The sequence below is a fragment of the Anabas testudineus genome, chromosome 18 (genome assembly GCF_900324465.2).
Source record: "Anabas testudineus chromosome 18, fAnaTes1.2, whole genome shotgun sequence".
Lineage (NCBI taxonomy): Eukaryota > Metazoa > Chordata > Actinopteri > Anabantiformes > Anabantidae > Anabas > Anabas testudineus.
This window is the reverse complement of record NC_046627.1, coordinates 10,110,947-10,125,988: the sequence shown is the minus strand read 5'-3', so window position 1 is coordinate 10,125,988 and position 15,042 is coordinate 10,110,947. Positions and strand designations below refer to the sequence as shown.

Sequence of the window (15,042 nt, the reverse complement as noted above, 5' to 3'; positions counted from 1 at the left end):
CTTTCATCCTCCAGGAATTGCTTTCACAGTCTCACCACATGAGGCCAGAAATTGTCATGCACCAGGAGAAATCCAGGACCCACTGCACAAGTGTAGGGTCTGACAAATGGTCCAAGGATTCCTTCCCCATAGCCAATGACACTCAGGGTGCAGATGAATAGCCTGTGATGCTGAACAATGTTACAGGCATTCTAGTTTGTTCTATGGCAAATGCCAATCGATCTCCACAGTGCCAGCAGTGAGCACAGGCCCACCAGAGTATGTCTGGCCCTCAGACCAGCCTCATGAAGTCTGTTTCTGATTGTTTGGTCAGAGACATTCACACCAGTGGCCTGCTGGAGGTCATTTTGCACTGACACTGCTTATCCTGTTACGTCTTGCACAAAGGAGCAGTTACTGGTCCTGTTGATGGGTTAGAGACCTTCTACAGTCCTGTCCAGCTCTCCTAGAGTAACTGCCTGTCTGCTGGACTCTTCTCTGTGCTCTTGAGACTATGCTGGGAGACACAGCAAACCTTTTGGCATCAATAGTACATATTGAACAGCTCACATCCTCGCCACAACCTAGTTGTCAAACAGTGGAGCAGTTTTAGTCAGAGACTTCTCCAGCTCCACTGTGACAAGGAAATGTACAGGAAGTCATTTGTGCCAACAGTCATCAGCATGTACAATGATTCACTGACAGGGGGTCAGTGTCCATGCTGACAGTTTAACAATATGTAACTTTCCATTCAAGTTCTACAGTGTGTTTTGTTGTTATTATTGATTATTGAACAATAATAACTATTATTATGTCTATCCTAACTATTATTATGTCTATGTAGGGTCCAGGTATCGCCTCATGTTACTAGTAGAGATACAGTACTGACCCTAGCCTAGCTATTGATACCATATCTTATTAACCTCCCATTGTTTGAGAGTTTATGAAAACCAACATTTCTGAAGTGTTAATTATGGAAAATAACAGCAATCTCTTTTATTAGTCTAGGACTGTGCCATTGGCAGACTTTATTAGAAACACAACATTGCTGCTTTGCTCAATTTCAGATTAAATGGTGTGGTCCTACTGTTAGATCTTTGACCACTGTTTCTTGACGTGAGGATTGATTGGCCTACCTTTAAAGGCTAGAATAGTTTATATCCAACAATAGTGACCAATGCTTGTCTGTGGATGAAGGTGACGTACAAAGTGCAAAATCAGCCATAGGAAGAGGAGGTTTTCATTTACAACTACGTCTGTGCTGTAGTGTTCAGTCAGTCAGCAGCAAGACAACATGGAAGTCACAACTCTCTGCGTCAGATTGTGTAAGTAAAATGTCACATGGTATTTGTCCTTTATTATGTGACTTAAATAAACAAAACTCATCTGTCTTTTTATTAATGCTTTCTGTTTTTACCTAACAATCAGAATTTGTTGTCAAAATCATGACATTTTGATGTTTGTTTGTGTTCAACTGATAGAAATGCTTGTCAGAGTCCAGACATACAAAATATGTTTTATATTCAGATTTTCCTTTGTCTCCCCAGTGTTGAATGTGTTGATGCTGGTTGCAAATGTTCACAATTATGCTGATGATGACGGTAAGTTACGGTTCATTGATTATTTGTTCGAAATGGCACCAAAAGCCTTAACATTTCTACTTAGTTAAGTGTATATAGTTAATAACAAATAAAATTCCCACTTATACCCAGACACATTAATTATAATAACTGAAATAATTAAAGTTCAGCAGCCACTTTTGAAGTCCATAATTTTTAATCTTTATTTTTTACTGTCTCTGATGCAGCTTTTGCTTGGATCGTTCCAACCAGACTGCAGCTCTTTGACTACGGCTCCATCTCTTTTAACTGTGAGAGTTCTAACAGCACGAATGAATGGAAGGTGTTCAGGAGACTCAAGGGAGAAGTCGGCATGTGCGTCAGTAATTGGGAGACAACAGCACCTTATGTCTGTGCCATCAAACCCGTTTATCCATCACACAGTGGAGAATACTGGTGTGAGACGACAGAAGGAGACAAAAGCAACACTGTCAACATCACTGTCACTGGTATGTTCACTGTTCATACACAGTTAAATGTCAGAAATGATGTGCATTCATTTTTATTACTTAGTGATTATAAAATATGTAAACTGTAATAACATATAGATTATTAATGTGAGCAACGCAGGAACCAGTAAGTAAGGAAATCTTAATCTCTAAAACTTGACTCTTGTTGAAAGAGTTGCCGGTTTTAGTTCAAAGTTGAGCGACTATATTTTGTCCTATTTGGAACCAGGTTTCATGATATTGTCAGTATTTTGAGAGAGTTAAATATTATTAACAATCTGGACATTTTCATCACAAATAAATGAACATTTAATGTTTGACAAACTGTAACTCTTCATGATCAGATGGTTCTGTGATCCTGGAGATTCCCGTCCTCCCTGTGCTGGAGGGAGAAGCTGTGACTCTGCGCTGCAGAAGCAAAAAGACATCATCTGCCGACATAGCAAATTTCTATAAAGATGGCCTCTTCATCGGCACTGGCTCCTTTGGAGAGATGACTATAAAAAAAGTTTTTAAATGTAATGAAGGCCTCTATAAGTGCAGCATCTATGACTTTGGAGAATCACCAGAGAGCCGGCTGAGTGTCAGAAGAGGTGAGATAATAAAGAGCTCAATACTCAGATACTACATTTACATTTAGAGTAAAGTGCTCAAGAAATAGCTATTTCAGTTTCATGGGGTTTCTTTAAGTGCAGGGAAAGATTCAGATTCCATTAGCAGCATGTTTTAAAAGTTGAGATTGAAGCAGCAGAGTGTGCTGAGGTTGGTAAGTCAATTCACCATCGTGGAACCTCAGAATTAAAAGGTTTTGTCTGGGATCTTTTGAGGTGAGGTGAGGGGACAACAAGACATTATGCAAAGTGCAGTAAATGCTCGTGTTTTCTTCCAGTACAAAGCAATAGCCAGAATCTTTGAGCACAAGCTGGAAGCAGAGGTTGCATCCAAGGTGACTTATTCATACAAATACTGTGTTTGATTCAGTTAAAAAACACGTAAAAAAACTAAAATGACAGTGTAATAACTAATGTTAATTGATTAATATTGAAAGAGTGGTTTCTGACACTGCTTGACAGAGCTGAGCTTTTTCCCCTTTATGCAAACGCACCTGATGACTGTTGATTCACTCAACTAAAGAAGTAACAACAGTTTTTAACACTGTGCAATGATTTTACCACTTAATTTGGTGAATAATGTTGACCTTAGTGTCTTACAGTGTCTTATTGAATCATTTATTTGAAGAATTGTCATCGTCATGAAGAATCGTCATGTCATTTTTCAGTAACACACACTGTTTCATGTCTTTGCAGCAGTTCACACAGAGACTGATGTTCCCCCAGACCACTCCTGTCATACTTATCTCATCCTGAGGACTGTTTTCACCATAGTGATGGTGGCTCTGCTTCTGCTGCTGGTTGGACTACTTCACTGTGGGAAACTAGTACTGCATAAAAATAAATGAAAGGAGAGTGTTCAAAGTATAATGTTAACCATGCTTGTTCTGTTTTACTTGGTGGTTTTGAGTGAGCTCTGCCAATTTTACTCACTATTCCCCAAACCACTTGGGGAATAGTAAACTTGTTATTATACTTTTTTTATTTTGTTTATTCAATTAGAATTTATTTTACTGCATCACACATTTGGCAGGTTTCCCCAGTGGTTACAAAAACTGTTCGACTTTCTGTACGTCTGCTGCTTGCTTATTTTTACCTTGGCTGTTGACCTTAAGGTAAAACATTAAACCACATACTCAACAGATGTGTGACCTATTTTAAAAAGGCGTATCTTAGATCATGTTTTTAGATTAAACTTTACATATGCTGGTGATAGTCTGAGCTGCTAAGCATGACTGCCTGTGGAAACTATGGTTGTGGTACATGAACTGCAGATTTATTTATATTTGAACTGATGATAAAAAAAAAAAAAACCTAAATAATCAATATATATATATATATATATATATATATATATATATATATATATTGAAGAATACCAATACTTGCTAGAAACACTTGCAAAAGTTTTACTCTCAAAAATGGGTTTGAAATTAAACAATTAAATTATGACTAAAGTGTTGATTGTCATCTTTAAATTGAGTCAAACGTTTTGTCTGAGTTGTGAAGGAGTTAGAACAATGTTCGTTTAGAAACCCCAAAGGCTCAATAGTAATTTAACTGTAATGTTGCCTCAGTTACTAGAAGAGGAAGGAAGAACAAGCTCTTAAGTACTTTAAACTAATGAAATGATCCAGTCTGTGGTACCTACATTAGTGTTTGATACCTGAAGAAAACTTTGACAAGAAAATTCAACAGCAGATATTAAAACAGGACTCCTTTACGTAGACATGGCTTCTGCAGAAGTTTTTGCATCTACATTTACCGTCATGCACAGAGGAAGAGGAGGATCCCACCTACATTTTACGTCTGCTGTTTTTCACTCTGATGCTCAGTCAGCAGCAAGACAACATGAAGACTGCAGCTCTCTGCTTCAGACAGTGTGAGTACTGAGACAGTTTGTCTCTGAAAGAAATGATTTAAATTCACTTAAAGTGAAATAATGTTCAATTGATGACTGATGTTTCTTACAAATAAAATTAGCTGCTTTTTATCATGATCTGAGGACAAAGCTAGATCGGGGGGTAAACCGCTTAACTCAAGATAAAACAAATATTAAAAATATTATTATCATCATTTACATTTTGAAACATGATACAAAACTCTTTTATCTCAACAGTAATTAATTTGTTGTTGCTGCTGTTTGCACAACTTCACATCATTAAATTAAATAAATTAAATAAAAGTTACTAGATCAATTGCCCATGGAAAATAACACTAGTGTCCATATTTTGTGTCATGTTACATACACACACATCCTTTCTTCATGACTTTATGTCTGTATTTCAGCCTTAGCTAATATATAACATTTTCAAGTTTGTCAAATATATTTGGTGTTGTTAGTATTATGGTACATTATCAATGTAGCTGTGGCGACCCCTGATGGGAAAAGCCGAAAGAGAAGAAGAAGATTAATGTAGTGTCTGATGTAGGACTCTACAAGTGCAGCATCTCTGGAGCTCGAAAATCCGCAGAGAGTTGGCTTAATGTCACAGGTGAGACAGAGGATGATTGACGTTTGTTTATTCAATAGTAAAGTGCATCAACAGAAATAAATATGAATGACTTTGTTCTGTGTAGTATTCTAATATATAACATGTATGCAATTCATTGCATATAATTAGAGACTTTCATTATTAAGTTTTACTGATGTTGGGACTTCTTTGGGATTAATACAACTAATTCAATTCAGGATTAATATCCTAAAGTTTATCACCAAAGGTTGCAACAATAAATCCAAATTAATATTGTAAGTCTACATGAGGTAACAAATACAGTATCACTACCACTTAGTCTTTGCTAAGCTAGATATGAATTTCTAGTTACATATTATAGTACAGCATCCCCCAGAAAATATTTATGTAGTACTGACGTCTGTAGTGTTTATTTGAGTTTGTCAGCTTTTTTGGACCCTGCTGCTGGTTTACAAAATGAAATTAAATAAATTATTACCGGGGTTAAATTTTTTATTACAGGGGGTAATTTTTTCTTTTCATATCTTATTAAGCCAGTAAGCTATACTATATTTGCACAGTAGAATTTTAAATAGTACTGTATTTCAGGCTAAAGAACCAGTTCTTGTTTATAAACAACTTATGGTTAAAAGAAAATAAAAATAATTATCTACACATCTTCTAATTGATTCAAATGAAGTTCTAATTTTTACCCATTGATTTTTTTTTTCTTTTAATTTTTAGGTAGTTGAGAGGCAAATATAACAGAATATATGAAGATGATCTATACTGTTACAACTACAAAGAAGAAAGAGTATTGATAGTGTTAACTCAATATTATGTTGTTTATTAGAACAACTTAGTGTTTACAGTAAATGTCACCGGAGCATAACAAACCTGACATTTTTGATGCAGGACTGTATGGATTACTTAGCTTTATGTTTTATGCTTAAGTTAATTTATTAAATGCCAAGTACAAAAGCTACACTGTTTCAGCTTAGTTTTTTTAATGCATTTTTTCTGTAATCTGCAGAAATACGTTGGGTGTTTGGTGTTTTCTGTGAAATGTATTTGCCTAAAAAAAAAAAAAAAAAATAGACCAGTAGTGTAAAACTACAGGCGAGTGTAGTGTACACAGCTAGATTGATTAAAATAGATATCAGGTGTACCAGTTGCATACCAAAGATGTGGCAGATAGATTTCTGGTCTAGTCAAAGCATGAGTGTTGTTCTGAAGTCTGAATACAAAGAAATGCTCTTTGATATTGTGAGGATCGGCTAAATGTCCCCACATATTATTGTGCTCATTTTCTACGTTGTGTATATGTTGATCCTCATTATGTAAGAATAACAAGATCACACGCGCACATAGAACTGATATAAATTGGAGAATTGAGGTAAGAATGTAACTTTGTACAAAACATTTCTGTAACAGCTGCTGTTCCATGGTTCCAGGCCACAAACAGTGAACTCATCTTACTGATGGATGAATAAGAGCACTGTTACAGATTGTGTACAAGGTGCAACCATACTGCTAAATCAGTCTGCATGTACAATTTAGACTCGTATTTCATTTTTATCTTGGATTAATTGTTGCTTTTTACAATAATTTTTACACGTATTTTACATTATCATTGACATATCTTTAGGACGATGTCACATGACAAGACACGGTTTTCGTTTTCACTTCACTTAAGAGATTATTATGTCTGATTTATATTTTTAAAATGTTAGTGGTTTATTAAAGCGTAACAGTTAAACCACCTTGTTCCATCTGCACTTTCTTCTCACACTATTCTCACAAGAAAAGAGCTCAGTATTTCAACTGACTCTCTGTGGTTAGTTTCTAAAATTATGGTTAAATATATAAATTTGACCTGAAGCAGACACACAAAAGCGAGCCCATTATTTGTTTAATGGTTAATAAACATATTAACACATATTCACTTATTTATGTCTGCCCTTGTTCACACAAACAGTAAATGCTAGTACAGATCTGATGTTGGGACTTTGTGTTGACTATTACATTGAAATACACATTGAGTGTGTTCTGTTTTGATACATTTGTAAAGCTTAAAAAGATGTATTTAATTATTGCTTATGGACTATTTTATAATGCTTGTTGTTTTGGCAGAGTTGCAGTATATTTATAAAAGGTTTTTTTTTTTTTATTTGTTATTGGACAAAATCAAATCAAAGTAAAAGAAAAGAGAAGAAAACAAAAAATTATCTCAATTCATCCATTTAGTTAAGGGGTAAATTTCTTGTTTTATCTTATGCTCAAAGTAATTAGAGTATGGGCTAACATAAACTTACGGCAGATTACAGAGTAGATTGTAAAAAGAAGAAAAGTCAAAACATAGATAGCTGAGGGGAAATATTTACTTTTATTTACAGGTATTGGTCAAACCACCCAGCAACAAACTAACTTTTCTAGTTTGCTCTTTGCAACACAGCTTCTTTGCCTTTCGACACTTGAGAAGCTCAGTTGAAACATCTTGTTTGCTAAGACTAACTGGCAAAAAAGAAAAAAAGAACTGTTATTGTGCTCTAAACTGCTGGGAAAGGAAGTCCTTCACATATATTATACTTTCTTCATGTTTTCACTCAGTCTTAGTCAGTCACATGCAAACAACATGGAGGTCACAGCTATGTGCATCATATATCGTGTGAGTACTGCCCCCACTCTTATTAAGGATTTAAAATGTATCTCAAATCTCAAGTATTTCTATAAAAAATCTTCATAAAATTCAAATCTACTTAAAGGTTAAGTTAGGTAAATCAATTTCATTTTTATTTGATGTGATCAATGTAGTAAAATACATTATTTAAATGAACAGTATAAATTATCATATTATTATTCAATAATAGTACATACAGTAGATGATATAATATTTTATAATTTTAAATGTGATTAAAAATATTAATTTACAAAGATTATGTGTAACCAAACTTTTATTAAACTTCAAACTCTATTATTACAGTGTGTTACATTTAGTTGTGGCTGAGAAAAGTACTCAAGTACAATAGAATATATGTAGAATAGAGGACAATAAAATGATTTTTGCAATAATCCCTGGTTTATTTTATTGATTGTGATATTTACTGAACTTGCATTTCAGTAAAACAATATCATTCTACAGAACATATAAAGATATTTATTTATAACATGCAACTGTCTTCTCTTGTCTCTCTAGTGTTTTATTTCTTCTTTCTGCTCATTCTTCAAGTTGAAAACAGCAACAATGTGCAGGAAGGTAGTAAGTTAAAATCGATCATTTAACTGCACTTACATATCTTTGTGCTCCATTATTATTTTTACATTATACAAATATATTCTCTGGTTAATCATTGCATTTTGTTGCTTCTTCTTCTTCTTTTGCATGTTTGACATAATGCATTTACATTTGATGTTTTCACACTAATACTCCTACTAGTACTAGTACTAGTAGTACTAATGTAAGTTCTACTAATAGTACTAGTAGTTCTCTCCACACAGCTCTCTCTCTCCCTGCTCTCCTATATGTTCATACTTTGTCTATCTGTTATTCACTGGAAAATATAACATACACAGTAAATAACAAATACAAAATGTAACACTCAGCATAAATAACTTGTCTGTTTAAAAGTTGAGCCTTCAGCTGTTGGAGTGCAAGAAAAACTCCACTGAACCATGTAAATTGGTACTAATAATATCTAGTGATCTAATCTTTCCTCACAGCTGTCTCTGCAGAGTAACCTACTGTAATTTGTGCAAATCAGATCAGATCAGAATCCAAATTTGAGACATTTATAGTGATTTATAATACTTAGAAGGGGAATTTGTGTTTTCCAAGTAAACAGGACCACCACACAGTCATTTTAAGGTACAATCCTTAACAATCATTATTGGTATTTGCTAATTATTGGAAAAGTACAGAATGATCAAAAGAAGCTTTACAAGAACAGAGTCTGTATAATGTTTATTCCTTTCTGGAAGCAAAAGGCTTTAAGTTCTTCTTTTTCTTTTTACTCTTTTCTATCTCTTTTGTTTCATGTACAGGTTTTCGCATCATTCCAAACAGTCTGCAGCTCTTTGAATATAAAGATTTAACATTTATTTGTGAAGGATTTAATGTCACTACTGGACTCAAAGTGAGGACCATCAAGAACATTGTTCCAAATTGTCCAAATTACATAGATACATCAAGAGCCAACTGCACCATTGACTATATCTTTGTCGGAGACAGTGGTGAATACTGGTGTGAAAGTGGAGATGGAGGAAGAAGCAACACTGTCAACATCACTGTCACTGGTATGTTTAGTGTAATTTCATGTTCTCACTGAATTTACAGTAATTACAGTAGTTATATGTATGTTACCTCAACCTCTATGTTGTCTGTAATTCTTCTTTCATGAGATGGTCCAGTGATCCTGGAGAGTCCTGTACTTCCTGTGATGGAGGGAGATAATGTGACTTTGCGCTGTATAAACAAAGAGACTTCCTCCACCCCCACAGCTGATTTCTATAAAAATGGCATCCTCATTAAGAAAGGTTTCACAGGAAACATGGTCATCCACAATGTTTCCAAGTCTCATGAGGGCCTCTACAAATGTCGTTCTGGTGCTGGAGAATCACCAGCAAGCCCTTTGACTGTCACAGGTAAATACTGCAGAGGAGAAGACATCTTTCATTTTAATTGCCTTCTTAAGTCAAACCTAAAGATACACAGCTCTGCTTAACATGACGAAACGTGTGAAATGTCGTGTCGTAGACCGGAACATTTAATGCATGGGATAGATAACTGTAAACAGATTGAGAACCTTTTTAATTATTTTTTTATACCATTGCTCAGGTGATGTGAAGCTAGAGAGTCCTGCTCTTCCTGTCACTGAGGGAGAAACTGTGACTTTGCGCTGCAGAAATCAAAGAAATCCCTTTTACCTCCAAGCTGATTTCTATAAAGATGGTAACCACATCAACAGCAGCTCTACAGGGGAACTGATCATCCACAGTGTTTCTAAGTCTGATGAAGGACTCTACAAGTGCATCTCTGGAGCTGGAGAATCAGCAGTGAAACAACTGTTAGTCAAAGGTGAGACAGTAAATATAAGAACACTGTTTTACTCTGTAAAAAATCATTTAAATTTCATTGTATTTCCACAGCACCTCTGTGTGGCTGTATAATGGTTTTGTTTTTGTTATTTGGTTGTGTTCACTCCTATACAGTATATACATCCAATATTTGAGAGTAAATCAGTGCAAATTCCTGAAACGCACAAAAACACAAAATTCATAGAACTTAATTTAAAATTTTAGTGCAGATCCGGAAGCATCATGCCTCAGAGACAAAATATGAGGACTCAAAAACAAACTACAATAACAGAACAGGTAAGCTAAAAGATATCAGCAGGAATGCAAAAGTTCTACTGCCATGCTATTGTTAAAAGAATATTTGCAGATGTTAATATTGACTTTGCCATCGAGATTTAAATTTGTCTATTATATTTTATGTATTACTACCTACATTCTTTACATGTTCTTCTAGACAAACACATAAAAGACAGTAGAGTTAAACATGGTGTTGACCTATATCAATTCTATTGTGTAATAATCTTCTAGCAGATAATCTTCACAGAGACACTTGTCCCTGCTCCGACCACTTCTTTTATATCCTGCTCATCGTAAGAACAGCTTCCACCATAGTGATGGTGGCTCTGCTGCTGGTGCTGGTGGGACTGCTTCACTGTGGGAAACTTGGAGGAACGCAAGGATAAAAGCTCAAAACTAAAGCAGAGAAATTTACAAAGGACACGTTTGGTGACGTTTATAAATTTATTTACAGTAGAGTAAATACAATCTATAATGTAATGAAAAGCCTGCAAAGTGTTTCATTAAATAAATGATAACAAGTTGTTTGTCTTCTCTAGAGTTTTATTTACATGCACTCACAAAATGTATGTGAGATTAAAAGACAAATAGACCTTTAATTGCTTTTCAAGGTGCTCTATAGATATGAAATATTTGGGGGTGGCCGTTGAGCATGAGGTAGAGCAGTTGTCTACCAATCATGAGATCACTGGTTGGAATCCATTTTAGACATAAAATATTGTTCTGTGTAGGAATGAGGTTTAGAATAACAGAACATTTATATAATTTAAATAAAAGCTTAGTATTAAAGTAAAGTCTTTTTGTTTCTTTTTTTCTACAGTAAATCTCATAAATATTAAAATAGTTTAGCTAATATGAGTTAGGAGTGTGTTTCTGCAGGAGATAGCTGAAGTTCGAACAGAAAATAAGTTTTCTAGTTCAGTATCCAGTGAGCTACAGTTGTTTCGTTTTCTTAACTTTATAATGAAGGTCCCTTCTTGCACCAGATGTAGCTTCAACACTTCACCACCTCTATCAGCACAATTTGAGGGTTTGTTCTCTGCAATTACTGTTAGTGATGATCAAAACAGACTGCTTAGCACAGTATCAGGTTTTAAAAGCATATGTTCATTGGAAAGATGTTTCAAACCCTTGTTTCACCACAACACACAAGACAAAAAAAAAACAAACAAGCAGATTTTGCAGTGGTTTTGAAATCACATGCATTTCTAATTGTTTGTTCAGAGTAGTAGAAGCAATGTTAAAATGATCTAATTTGATGATGCAGCTTTTTTTGGATACATGTCCACAAACAGCATCACTTTTATTTGGACTAACAGTGTCAACACGGAAATGCAATACAGAGATCTGAACAGCAGATGCCGCCATTTTCAACTACTTCAAAAATACTTTAAAAAAAAAATAAATGTTTCAACATTCAGTGGTGCAGAGCACTTGAGTTCCTCCATCACTAGAAATGAATAATACTGATCATTGGTTTCATGATTAAAGAAACTTATTGCAAGTTAAACCAGGTAGAAAAGAAAAGTCATGATTCTCTACTGTACATGAGTTCTGACATCTTTTTTTTTTCTTTTATGATCTATTTCTTTTGCAATTGTAATAACAGTAACTGATCTAATTAACTTAAACAAGACCAAACGTAACTGGTTTATTTCTAGTTGAGCATTCAGACATCGACTTTATGCCTTTCACCAGAATATCCATGAGGTTTGTGCTGAAACTGCATCAGTAGGAGTTTTACTTCACCTAAAATAAGACCCAGGAAACTGCCTTTATCTCAAATCAATTGGAAAACTACAATGGAATTAACTGTTGAATGTGACACAACAAAATCGTAGCAGTCACATTGAAAATCTCCAATGACAAGAGACTTCATTCATCCTGATCAGATGTCCAAACCACCTCAAATTACCTTTTGAATATGAGGGTGCAGCAGCTCTGCACCATGTTTTGCACATGTTGTAAAGATAAGTGAACTTAAAAGAACTAACTAAGCAAATCAATTTTGATCTGGTTCTGGACTGGAAACACAGTAAGACCTCCAGGTGGGTAGTGGTTGTTTGTGCAAAGTTGGTTGAAAGCAAAGAACAGGTTCCTGACTTGTGTCCTGGGAGCAGAGGCTAAGACGCACAGTAGCACAAGTCTAAGTTGAATATCCTCCGAATATTAGTCAGAGATGCTACATCATCAGAGTCCAAATAATCAGTGAGAGGTCAAAGAATAACCAGAGAGGACCAGAGTAACACACAATTCAACCGTTTGAAGATGTTGTTCCACTGTCTTCGCAGCTGTTTACACAGGGACTGATTTTGTGTCTTGTAGTGACTGAGAATCTTCACCGACCAAATTAGATTATGGCCACAAAAGCTGTTAGAATTACTGTACTTCTGCTGCTTGCTTATTTTTACTTCGGCTCATGAAATGTAAAACAATAAACCACATATTCAACAGACGTGTAGTCCATTTTAAAAAGATGTATCTTCTATCAGGTTTTTAGATAAGACTCCACATTAGAATTTTATAAGTTGAGCTTCTACATGTGTCTTCCTTAGGAAACGAGAGTTGTGGTATATGAACTGCAGTGTCTTTTTTTAAATTATTTCTTTGTATGTGAGCTAGTGATAACAGAATTGTTAGATTGTCTCCAGTTGATGATTACAATGGGTTGAATAACAGCATACTTAGAAAGAATAGTTATAGGTTTTTCACTCTGTACCAACAAAATTAGTTCGAAATGTAACCTTCAAGATACGTTGAAAGTGTTGAATGTAGGAATTTCATGTTCATTTAGAAACCTCAAATTTTAGAGACTCAATGGTCATTTAACTGTAATGTTGTCTCAGTCACAAGAAGATACAGGAAGTTCATACCCACAGTGAACTGAACCTATTTAAACATATACATAAGAGAGGAACTAATATTAAAAACAGGCATGTCTGACAGGGTGATTAAACAGCAGATATCAAAATAGACATGGCTTCAGCAGAATTTCTTCCATCTACATTTACCATCATGCACAGAGGAAGAGGAGGATCCCACCTACATTTTACTTCCGCTGTTTTTCACTCTGATGCTCAGTCAGCAGCAAGACAAGATGAAGACTCCAGCTCTCTGCTTCAGACAGCGTGAGTACTGAGACAGTTTGTTTTAAATTCACATATAGTGAAATAATCTTCAGTTGATGACCGACGTTTGTTACAAATAAAATGAGCTGCATTTTATCATTATCCAATGACAAAGTTATAGCAAGTGGTAAAGTGCTTAACTCAAGATAAAACTAATATAAGATATGATAGATATGTGATACAAAACTCTTTTATCTCTGCAGTTATTCATTTGTTGTTGCTGCTGTTTGCACAACTTCACCTCAGTTATTCTCTGGATGAAGGTAATTACATGATCTTTTTTTTTGTGTCAAGTTGCACAGCCTCAGCTAAACTTGCGCAAATGTACATTTTCAAAATTGTTGTTAGTATTATGGGAACAATGAATAATGTAAGCATTTTCGATAAATAAATTGGATTTCTAACCTTTCTAAGGTTAAAGTCATATGTCACTGCAAGGTGACTTCCTTACAATACACATTTGAACAATAGATATTCAATATATAAATTATATATATATATATATATCTTATTACATCTCATTCCTTATGTCTCGGATACAGTTTTTCCTCAGGTTGATCCAAACAGACAGCAGCACTTTGAATATGAGACCTTCACTGTCAGCTGTGAAGGACTGAATGGACTGACTGGATGGAGAGTGATGAGGAAGATCAAGGGAGTTGTTAAAACATGTGCTTCTACCTGGGAAACATCAACAGGACCTTGTGAGGTTAAAACTGCATATCCAGAAATTGCCAGTGGAGAGTACTGGTGTGAAATGGGAGTGAAGAGAAGTAAGACTGTTAACATCACTGTCAGTGGTATGTAAATATCAACACTCACTTTGATTTGTATTGTATTTTCAGTGTTAAACATTCATGACACATATTCATGTTGATCACCATCAGCTGCCTCTGTGATCCTGGAGAGTCCAGTTCTCCCTGTGATGGAGGGTGATGATGTGACTCTGAGCTGTAGAAAGAAACAGACTCCTTCAAACCTCACTGCTGAATTCTATAAAGATGGTTTCTTCATAAGGAGCAGCTCTACAGGAGAGATGATCATCGATGGTGTTTCCAAGTCTGATGAAGGACTCTACAAGTGCAGCATCTCTGGAGCTGGAGAATCAGCAGAGAGCAGGTTGACTGTCACAGGTGAGACTGTGGATGAGTGATGACTTTACTCATACAAGCTTTAGACTGAACCTCTCCAGAGGGGTTTAGAAAAATGTTTAAGCTTAGCAAAAGTAATAAACAATATTTTCTTGTTGTCTCTGTTCTAACAGATGAACAGCGACTGGAAACAGTCACAGGTAAAGTGTTTGAACTCATCAGTAACATTATTATATGAGGAGTTTGACTGTTTCATGTTGTTTCACTGTCTTTGCAGCAGTTCACACAGAGACTGATGTCCCCTCAGACCACTCCTGTCATACTTATCTCATCCTGAGGACT

The 15,042-nt window shown here is 35.3% G+C and overlaps 1 protein-coding gene across 1 annotated transcript; it reads left to right on the top strand.

Moving 5' to 3' along the window:
• The first annotated feature begins 38 nt into the window (after positions 1-38).
• On the top strand, positions 39-10,277 carry LOC113155601 (Fc receptor-like protein 5). The gene is made up of 10 exons (XM_033326514.1): positions 39-147; positions 1,527-1,580; positions 1,787-2,047; positions 2,392-2,640; positions 3,355-3,485; positions 5,051-5,153; positions 9,153-9,404; positions 9,510-9,752; positions 9,946-10,193; positions 10,257-10,277. The coding sequence occupies exons 1-10, from the start codon at positions 39-41 to the stop codon at positions 10,275-10,277; spliced, it is 1,671 nt and encodes a 556-aa protein (XP_033182405.1).
• Positions 10,278-15,042: the final 4,765 nt, after the last annotated feature.